Source organism: Barbus barbus (assembly GCF_936440315.1).
Source record: "Barbus barbus genome assembly, chromosome: 35".
NCBI classification, from domain to species: Eukaryota; Metazoa; Chordata; class Actinopteri; order Cypriniformes; family Cyprinidae; genus Barbus; species Barbus barbus.
In genome coordinates this window covers 9237470-9248655 of record NC_136763.1, presented here as the reverse complement: position 1 = coordinate 9248655, position 11186 = coordinate 9237470, and the positions used below count along the sequence as shown (strand labels likewise).

The 11186-nt window shown below is 37.6% G+C and overlaps 1 protein-coding gene across 1 annotated transcript; it reads left to right on the top strand.

Annotated features, from left to right (window-relative positions):
- Window positions 1–1403: 1403 nt before the first annotated feature.
- Window positions 1404–5312, top strand: LOC306854677 (retinoschisin-like). Its single transcript, XM_079392883.1, has 6 exons — window positions 1404–1627; window positions 1832–1857; window positions 1935–2055; window positions 3540–3681; window positions 4375–4570; window positions 4690–5312. Exons 1-6 carry the CDS (start codon window positions 1573–1575, stop codon window positions 4840–4842), a joined length of 693 nt encoding a protein of 230 aa, XP_079249009.1. The 5' UTR covers window positions 1404–1572; the 3' UTR covers window positions 4843–5312.
- The last annotated feature ends 5874 nt before the right edge of the window (window positions 5313–11186 follow it).

Below are 11186 nucleotides of genomic sequence, written 5' to 3'. Positions count from 1 at the left end.
GAATAGAAGCTGTATCCTCTTAGAATGTAATGTTTAACTCTTTTTTTCAGTTTACCATTGGACAAATGTTTATATATGAGTAAAAATGTAAGTCTTTAGCTCAATTAAGGCCCAGTGGTCAGCTGTGTCTTTCATGGTTATCAAAAAACAGGTCTCTCTTTTCTACTTTAGACATTTCATAATGTTTATTCCACCTTTAAGTATTGAAATTGCTGCCACTTTTTATGTCTAAAGCAGCTGATGTGTCAACTAAAGCCATTGTGAAGTCATGCAAGGCCAAATGTTTACAATCTATCAGGAACAAGAGTTTATTCTGTCAGATGAGCATCTGAGTTCACAGACATATTTTTATTTTAGCGGACCAACTTTTGAGTCTGTCATAGAATGTACTTAGACGTGTTTTTGTTTTGTTTAAATGTTAAGACTGTTCCTATTAGATGTAGAACTGTTTGAAACCTGTTTGCTGAATTGAGAACATGATCCATCCCTAAATTGTGTCCTTACCCCTTCTGCTTGACTGGGTTGTTGTCAAAAATCCAACCGATCAGGATGTGACTTCCATTTAGACAACAGGCATTATTTTGCTTACATCGTTAAGGTCCATATAGAATCTGCAAATTTCTTCACGTCCCTCACCCCTTGCATGTCCGTTTGTGACACATTTTGCCTTTTAAATGTTGCTTTGAATTACCATGAAGAGTCTAGTATTCTTAGTTTTATTTAAAACATACTTTCAGAAATATTTCTGCTCCAAAATCAGCACAGATAAAAGTGCAGATTCCGTCTGGGCCTTCATCTATCCAATTAATTGAGTCTGTAAAACTAAAAGTCATTTGCTTATAACTTTATTCACCAGTGCACAACATTTATCTCAAACGTAATCAGCACTTTGTCTATGTCTTTTGTGAAGACTATTTGTCTGTGTGTTCTCTTTAGGGTACAAGTGGGAAACAGCACTCTAACGTTTAATTTAAGTCCAGGCATGTCTGACTCCAACAGCATTTATAATGTATATTCTGCTGTAATTAATAACAATTAAAACAATGTCTACCCAATTATGTTCCAGCATGCATCATTTCATTGCAAACACCTGCCAACATATAAAAACCCCTGAGATCATTTATAAAATAAAACAACGAAGACCTGTACATAACAAAAGGATAATTTATCATGAGCCACATTGGCAGCGACTACAGAAGAAAAATGCCACTGAAAAGAAAGAAATGAACAAAGGAAGTGGTCTCTTCATCAAATGGCATATTGTATGTAGTGATTTGCATCAACAGATTGCTGGGGAAGTTGAATTGAGTTAATTGCATGCACTGAACCATTAACTGGGTCACAGAAGGTGACCACCCGGCTTTATAATCTGGGATCATTTGGCAATTTCTCTCTTTTTTAACAGACAAGGGGCGGACTGGGATGTGAACACTTTCAAACTAGCTTTCAGCAGCAATGGGAGGAGCTTTGAGATGAAGGGCATTAGATAAGGCCATTAGTGCTCTGTGGATTACAGTAATCCAGCCCCTGTAATATCAGTGCGGTGGTCCACCACTCGAAAAATAACCCATCATGGAGTACAGACTGCAGAACATGTTACTGTTAGCCATCCTGCTGGTGTCTGAAGGTATGTGACATTTTCACTAAAGTAGCAAATATTTTGGTCAAATTTTAAAATCTTGAGTTTTTTTATTTAATCAGATTTTATTCTTGATTAAAGACAGAAGAAAAATGTTGACTTTAAAGATGATAGTGAATGTTAAATGTTAATAAAACATATCTCACCTGTATTACAATTTCTTGATCTTTTACTCTTCCACATTTTGTCCAGGTTTTTTTGGGCTGCAAGCGCAAGAGGTAACGAAATGCATTTGATACTGATATCAGAGGCAATTAAAAGTGAAATATTGATGAAGATGTTCATATGTGCTTAGGATGGCGAGGGCAACGACACATGGGCTGGGAAAACCTGCAAGTGTGACTGTGATTCCTCTAGCAAGTTGCTTTCCAAAGGTTCTTCATCAAGTAGGGGACAGGAGATGGACTGCATGCCAGGTAAGAAAGAGAAAGGGACTTTAAGAAATATGGATTTTTTCTAATCTGTAATAACCAGTAATCATAACCTGAATGTTAGGATTTGTTGGCTTTGTCTTGGTTTAGACAAACTCCACTCTATCACTATGAAGTATTTTGGTTCAAAATGTGTCAAACAAATATATAATGAATCAGTTTCCTTCTAGATAGTGCTGTTTTGACTGGCTTAATTGTGAATCAAATACCACTCAAATCCGTTACCTCCTTTTGTCAGGAGAGCGAAATTTGTGAATGGGGCTTTGCGCTAACTTTGACTCTTTGGGAACTGAGATGGATGGATTAGTTAGCACTAGCTGGTGCCCTTTGGAAACAGAAGGCAGGACATGTGCGAATGAGCTGGCTCCCGGACAAGCCCTCGCCTGCAGTGGCGCAGAAAGTCATTAATCATTTGGTTGCAGCTTCACCTGGGCCATGTGCGCCATCACCGCATCCCATTGGCACACCACCACAGGGCAGACATGCTCCATTAACACAGAGCAGCTTGCTTTCTCAATCCTCAGAGACTGATGTGTTAGAATCAAATGAAAGGAATAAAGACGGAGTAAGAATCAGAGATGGACCGGATGCTTGTTTATAATCCCATTATGTTGAGAGTTCCCGAGATTACTAAAACTAGAATAGCAAGCAAACGGCTGACCATTAAAAAGAAGCGTTCACCCAAAATGTAATATTCTGTCATCATTTATGTTATTCCAAACCTACACGAGTTACTGTGTAAGAACATTGGTAAGCAAACAGTTGCTGTTCCCATTGTATTTTTTTAACATACAATGGAAGGTAAAGGCAACCAAAAGTGTTTGGTTATCAATATTCTCCAAAAGATTGTCAGAATTGACAGAATCTTAATTTTTTGGGTGGATTTTCCCTTTAAGTGTTGATTTTGCAGAGATTTTTTTTTTTAAAGAGAATTCATGATTTTGATTCAGAATGCATTCATTTTCATTTCATTTGATAAAAAACAGAAGTTGGCATGTCAAAAAGAACATCCTAAATCCTGGAAAAGAGGGACTGTTATGTAAAAACACTGATGTAGGACTGGAGCTTAAGTGGGGAACGTGACCATCTGTCAACCTAAAGTCTTAATGGATGTTGATCTTTCACTATGGGGAACTAAAGCTTTTGGGATTGTGAAGTCACGAGCAGAAGAGTGGAAGTACGGAATTACAGAGCTGCCAGATTAATGCTTTGTCCATCTCTCTTTAACACAACACGACAAAGAAATCTCTCTGACTGCATGACTAATGTTTCATTAAGCCCCCTGTCAGATATGTCAGAAATCCTGCAGGCTTTTGTTGAATGGGCCTGTCCATAGATTTGTGTTATTTGAAACTGCCTGTAGAGTCAGAAAGCCTAGTTTGAGCCAAACTGACAGATGCATATTTATAGTTTTACTTCAAATTATATGCTAAGCTAAATATTAACCACATTCTCAATTTACTGTCCAGAGTGTCCCTACCATAAGCCCCTGGGTTTTGAGGCAGGATCTGTGACTTCAGATCAGTTCAGCTGCTCTAATGAAGACCAGTACACAGGCTGGTTCTCCTCATGGGTTCCAAGCAAAGCAAGGCTCAACAACCAAGGATTTGGGTGAGTTCTCTGCAATATTGCTTATTATGGAGGGACGTTGGAACAGAAGTTTTGAGTTTCAGTTAAAAGTCAATTAGCCTTTTTTTTTTTTTTTTTGATAGAGCCATTGGCTATTTTTTTACTCAATATAAGGCTAATGTTCATTAGCAAGATTTTTAAGTCTGAATTTATTTAGCACTGACAGATTTTATGGCAGATTCCACATATCGCAAACTCTTTCATAATTATATATAAATAAAGAATAATTTACACTACAGTTGAAACTTTTGGGATCCTTATGATTTTTAAAAATAAATTAATACTTTCATTCAGCAAGGACATATTAAATATTGTAATGATTTCTGAATTATCATTTGTCAATGAAGACTGGAGTAATGGCTGCTGAATATTCAGTTTGCCATGATAAATTACATTTTAAAATGTATTAAAATAGAAAACAGTTCTTTTAAATTGTAATATTTTACTGTATTACTGTTTTACTGTATTTTTGATCAAATGAATGCAGCATTTGAGAGCATAAGAGACTTCTTTCAAAAACTTTTTTTTCAAAAAAATCTTAAAAACCCCAAACTTTTAGTGTATTATTGAAACAATCTTGATAAACAGTTTTGGGTATTTCAATCTTAAAGAGACTTGGTCTGCGCGATCTGTGATTTTCTCTTGCATTTATGGATTATTCTCTCCTCTCCATAGGTGTGCCTGGCTGTCTAAGTTCCAGGATACCAACCAGTGGCTTCAGATTGACCTGAAGGAGGTCAAAGTGGTTTCTGGTATCCTGACCCAGGGCCGCTGTGACTCTGACGAGTGGATTACCAAGTACACTGTGCAGTACCGCACCAATGAGAAGCTCAACTGGATCTTCTACAAGGACCAAACTGGAAACAACAGGGTAAAACGACAAACAGCCCATCCTGGAATAATAAGGAGTGAAGAAGAAAATTGCTATTACTTTTAAAAGTATTACATAAATATTGGTTTTATTTGTTTTAATCATTGTGTTTTCCTCAGGTGTTCTATGGAAACTCTGACCGCTCTTCCACAGTCCAGAACCTGCTGCGTCCACCTATGGTAGCACGTTACATCCGTATCCTCCCTCTCGGCTGGCACACTCGTATCGCCATCCGCATGGAGCTGCTACTTTGCATGAATAAATGCACCTGATCTGGAACATGTCAGCAAAGCCATACTCAACTACTTCCTGTTCCACCTCTTTTCTTGTGTCACAATATGCCAAAGTGAATATCACTGCCCAATCACTGCACTCAAATCATTTATTTTTATTCTCTGGTATTTTTCAAGGAATAAATTATCATTAGCGTGTTACAGTTACATTTATTTGTGTTCAAGTTACATATTAAGACCTTTTTCACATCATGTTGTATTCATTATATGAAGTTTGTTGTTTTGGCATAAAGGTTTTGCTTATCTGGGGAGAGGTGGGAGATCTCATAGAGTGTTGTATTATTGTGTGTTCTAATGTGGTTTGTGATGGTGGTGTAGCATGTTTTATTCCCACGGTTTTGACCAAATCCCTTTTTGTATTTACTATGAGCCTACATTGTTTACTTGTGTTTGTGCACTTGCCTGAGAAACAATGCCTTTAAATAAAGGAAGTCTCTCTCTGTACCTTGCATACTTTGGTTGTATAATCTATTCACTCTCAAGTTGGGCAAAAATAATAAAATATAATTAATATTAATATATTAGAAAAAATTTGTAGTAAGGGGAGCATGTGGTAAAGGCCCTTAGTGTATCAATGTACACGCACAGGTTGATCCAATGTATTATTAGAGGAAATAAAATTAATTTGCTAATACTAAATTTAAATTTTATTTCAAATGAAGTAATCTGATTTCTACTAATTTCATAAAAATACATCTGATATAACTTTTAATGACTGGCTTGTATATAAGATCATTTAATTCTACTCAAGAGGTGATGTCAAAAAAGGGATGTTTGAAATGTAATAATTAGCCTGTTTCAAAATAACATGCCTCAGGTGTATTTTGCCCTATTTCAGAAGGGGTCATCTTACCCAAGGTTTCTCACTTCACTCAAAAAAAAAAAGAAGTGTATATATATATTTCCCCCCAATGTCTGAATTAATTACTGTGCTCATTAATTATCCGTCAACAAACATAAAACATGATATTCTGTAATACAAATTCTCAGAAAACTGTATGGTAACTATCAAATTACATCAGCTAAACTGTTCAGATGAGATCTGACAAATGCTATGCACTTGCTAGACGTTTTTGAGTGCGTGCGCATGCGCTTCAAGTCAAATTAAGGAGGCATGCACCTGCTTGTTAGTCATTAGGGGATTGATTAGACATACCTTAAATTGCAGTTTCGCTTAAGCAGCTGTTGTTTACACACTCCTCTGATCATCATGAAAGCTCCTGGTTTTAAAAGCAAGTGGTGCACATCATCCAGAAGTTCAATATCAAGAACCAGAGGACACGCTGCGTATATGTACACAGTCCGACAACAGGTGCGTTTTATAGATCCAGTAACTATAACTAAAGGACAGACATTGAAAATGTATCTAAAATGATTGCATATGAAAACAACTGGATTTCATGCACAGGTCAATCCGACGGCAGTGGGACGCGTTCATGAGTCCAGGAGCGTAAGCAGATATTTGTTGCACAGAGTGGGGTCAGAGGCCGCGCGTCTCGCGAGTTTCAGCCGCCACAGAGCCATCACGCGGAGGGAGATCCGGGAGGCCTGGGATCAGCTGAGACGCCGCAGAAATCTAGCTGCACCGGCAGGCGCTTGAGTCTTTTAACAGACGCTTTTAATGTATCTATTTTAATCTGTAAATACTTAAACGTTGAAATAAAAGCCTTTTGTTAAAACGGTGGCTTGTGACTTCTAACCAGGGGTAGGCGAAATAAAATAAAAAATATATATTATTTAAATGCTTTAATCTTAATATTTTTGTATCTTCAAAATACATCAAATACTTTTTGCCAGTCAACCTCTTTATTAGACTGCTGGCTTCCTGTATCAACTAGTTCAGACATGCCACTTTAATGCATGTGAGCTGAAGCTGTATGACTCCATCTAGAATTGGGTAATGACATCTTCTGGATTCCTGTTAATGACTGCCCACTGCTCTGGGTGTGTGTTCACTGCTGTGTGTGTGCACTTTGGCAGGGTTAAGTGCAGAGCACGATTTCTGAGTATGGGTCACCATACTTGGCCCTATGTCACGTCACTTTCACTTTTAAAAGTAAATGAGGCTTAATACTGCCTACGTGTGCTATCAAAAATTCCAATTCAGAAGTCCTGACTACAAGCATGTCTCTTTCAAGTGCTTTGCTGTTGGAAAGAGTAGGAGTCGTAGAGGACACCAGGTCTCCTGGGAAAATCTTGTCAAAATTGTAGATATTGAATTTAGAATAAAATGTAGAATCCCATTTTTTGACAACTATCTCATCATTCCCAGTGCTCTTTACAGTTAGCTTGTTGATGATTCTGGATTTTCAGTTAAATACATGCTGTTTTGCTGTGTATAAACCATACAAATGGTTATTGCACAACTATGTGCTTGACTTTAACGCATGGTGATCTTGCTTTTGTGGGGAATAAAAGCATACCTGTTTTGGCAGGTAAAAAAAAAATAAACCTAGTAAGGGAAACATGGCATTAGCACCAGTCAGTCTTGTTAGGTTTTTTTTTTTTTGGTCAGATTTTGGTTTTATCAACTAGTCAAATGTGTTCATTAGTCTAATCATTACTGCTCGCTGTGGTGATATGACAATATATACGTCAGCGATGATATAAAGTGTAAATCGATTAAACTTTTTCTATATTATTTGTATATCGTCCTGCTATGCAAAACTGTGGAGCGTTTAGTGGGCAGGAGCTATTGTTACATCAGAGTGATAAAGAAACATGGATAAATGAGTAATAAGCAGCTTCATGTGTACCCCAAAACAAAGATAACTATAATGCTAATAATAAAGAAAACTTTTTTTTTTTTTTTTTGTTCTAAGGGTATACTTACACTAGGCACAGTTGCCTTGTACTAAAGCCCAAGCACGATTGTCCTTTCGCTAACAGACAGATATCACAGGATTATTACAGAGGCAACTGAGGTTAATGGTCGAATTTGCAGCTTTACTCACAACTACAATAACTATTCATCAATTAGATGAGAACCAGACCCAATCTAAATGTACTCGAATTAAATTAATTGAAGAATGTGATATCCGTAGTTATAAAGATTTTTTGCTGTCATAACAATAGCTCATACAAAAATAGTAAATGAACTGTTCCATGCTCACACTACATGTGTACCGCAACCAAGCCACCTCTGCAAGCGGGCCAGGGCATGGTTAAACAAACTGCACTGGACACGGTACAGAGCAGTCACACTTGTGAAATGAACTGGACTTTGGGATCAGATCCCCTAGTGTGAGTGCATCCTAAATATAAGTGAATAGCAGATAGCACACCACAACTATAACCATAACAGCACAAAAGATGATGAATAATAAAAACATTGACAACCAACTCATTTCTGCTTTAAAGAGCTTGAGCATTTAGTGACAGATGACACAACTGCATTGTATTCTTGGAATTCACTAATAGTTATCTTTATAATTGTCGTTTTTGGTGTAAACAGGCCTTAATAGTGTTAATTCACTGAATGGCCAATTTCAAATGTATTTTGTGTATTTTCAAAATACAAAATACTGTATTTGTATTTAAATAAATTTTCCCACACAGTATTTTATATTTGTATTTATAAATACATTTTGATGTATTTGTGCCCATCTCTGCTTATAACTTATACCTCAATAAAGGAAACTTGATAGACAAAAATGGGTGGAAAGCCCTCTGCTTAAATGGATAAGATAGTGCCCTTGAGTCATTTTAATAACACTCCAACCCCGCTGATTGCTCATAAATTGCAAAACCTGCCATGCCGTCTACACAACACTGTGAATAATACCCTTGACTTGATTACGGGACAGTGCAGGTGGATGTGACAAGATGTGGGTATAGAAACCAGAGTGTATTTAAATGAACTTTAAATTTTAAGTGAATTGTTCTTCCAGCACTGGACATTTTTCATCCGCTGAAGTCTTTCTGCATGTTGTAAAGGAAAATTGTATAATTATATAGCCTAATTATAAACATGACTGAAGACTCTACCTGTGTCCCAATGTGCATACTATCCATTCTTAAATCTATGTGATATTAGTAATTTTCTGTAGCTACTATTTAGGGTGGATAGTAGCTACTGAACACACTAGCCTACTATATTTATGTAATTCTGTCTCTTGTGAATGTAAGTTATTGACAAAATGAAGAAAAAAATTATAGATCTGAATAAGCATATTTTAATAAATTATGAAATAACACTTAAATGGACTGTTCCTCAAAGACGAAACGATTCAAATCGACTCAAAGTCGCCACCTGCTGACTTAGGTGCATGAGTACGGAGCCCCTTAGAGCTCGTGGTGGTGGAAAGATTTCGGGGTGGGAGGAAAAAATATTTTTCAAATCTTGTGCGTTCTCTCGCAAAGATGTTTGCGTTCCCTCGCAAAACTTTGCGTTCTCTAGTTTTGCGAGGGAACGCAAAAGTTTTGCGAGAGAACGCAAAAGATTTGAAAAATATTTTTTCCTCCCACCCCGAAATCTTTCCACCACCACGAGCTCTAAGGGGCTCCGTACATGAGCGAGACACTGAATGAATCTTTACTGAACGGATCCAAACGATTCGAGTCACTGGAATGAATCAAAACCTCCTCACTAGACTCACACGAGTCAGTAGGTGCGTTCGACTTGAAGCACGGCTACAGACGGTGGTCAACGAGAGTAGCCGCTTGCAGTCAGGGGCGGAGTTGAAAACGGAGTCATCAAGTCGGACACTTCGGGGCTCTCGTAGTTTGCTGCATCTACCTCAGTCATGGCAGATCACGTGGCGTTTGCTTGCTTTATTGCAGACGAACTGGAAGCTATAGAAATGCCGTTATTGTTGTATGAAATTGAGCACAATGAGCAACGAAAGTGAGTAAAGGTTCAATGTAATAAGTATTATTTTTATATATCCAAAGGGACATGGGACCATACCCAACACCAGTGTGACTCGTTATTTCTAATACTAACCAATCAATGCAATTATACTTAACAATTTTCATTAGAAGTGATTCTTTTTTTATTACTATGTTGGTTTATGTTTTAATAAACCTTTAAGATGTATGTAATATTTTGAAAGGGTGTCATCACGACAGAAACAAGTTTTAAGTAAATAATTAGAACATATTGAAAATTTGACTTGTGCAGTATGATTCATTATGTGTGTTTTTGCTACTGCAACTTAATAAAAATAATCTATGAAGATAATAATTGTATGTACTAAATGTGGTTTTCATTAAAGATAAAAGAATTAGGATGTTACATATTTGTTTACTTATTTTACTATTTCTCCAGTTAGGTAAGCACATTTTAGTTAGACAAAACACCATGAACATACGTGAACACCATGAACAGGCCTACGGATAAGCCCAATTTATTTGCCTTTCTATTATGATTTATACCATCTTATGAAAGTGATCTGAATGTTGTATTAAGTTGACATCCAGCCAGAGTTGTTGGTAGTAATCACATGCAAGTGAAGATGGATGAACCCAGCAACTAGACAATTAGTATCAATCAGAATCCATGATGACCACATTATATTAAAAGTCTGTAAGATTGACACTTGATTTATTCCATAAAAAAATTATCTAAATAGGTTATGCAGCTTAATACTGTAAAGGGTCTGTATGAAAAAGGTCCAAAATAAACCTATGCACAAAACCTATATAAACGAATTAACAAAAAAGTGATTGCAGTAAAAATAATTGTAATCTTTTAATAAACATGATTTACGAGATGAAGATGACATGAAAAGTTAATTTATTTTTATTTTTTTGAAAGTCCGTATATGAGCATTAGTGGGACTGAAGTTGTCAGAATAAACCCGAAATACACGTCCTTGTTGTCATGTGGTGAATTTGGCCAATCGTGAAACAGCTGTGTCGTCATCAGCGCTCCCGCAGTCGCTCTGGAGAAATTGCGCCGGCTGAGTCAGCCGGCTGCTCTCGAAACGCTATCGCGGTACTTTGATGCCACACGTGACAGTGACGTGTGGTCGGCGCCGGTTCAAGTCGGACTAAATTTCTAACCGGCATGCACTGCTTCAAGTCAGCCGCCGATCGGTCTGCTAAGTGCTGCATGAAGTCGAACGCACCTAGTGAGACGTGCTCTCAAGATCCAGGGGGCGTGGTTGGATCTAGATCCAACTCCTCCCACCTTACATTTACCTAAACATACCCGTCTCCACCCCCTGATCCCTAAACCCACCCTTCCCCACCCCTAAACCTACCATCTCCACCCCCTAGATGTGGATCCAACCCCGCCCCCTGGATCTTTGTTCTGCAGTGAGGGGCTACTGCTCAAATCAGCAGAGAGCAGACTGCTCCGGCGTTTCAGCCTTATCTGA

What these genes read in the sequence shown, in the direction of transcription:
- LOC306854677 (XM_079392883.1), top strand. Translation starts at nt 1,573, where the DNA reads ATGGAGTACAGACTGCAGAACATGTTACTGTTAGCCATCCTGCTGGTG. An exon ending in CTCAACAACCAAGGATTTGG is followed by an intron (nt 3,682 to 4,374) that starts GTGAGTTCTCTG and finishes TCCTCTCCATAG; the next exon opens with GTGTGCCTGGCTGTCTAAGT. An exon ending in ACCAAACTGGAAACAACAGG is followed by an intron (nt 4,571 to 4,689) that starts GTAAAACGACAA and finishes TGTTTTCCTCAG; the next exon opens with GTGTTCTATGGAAACTCTGA.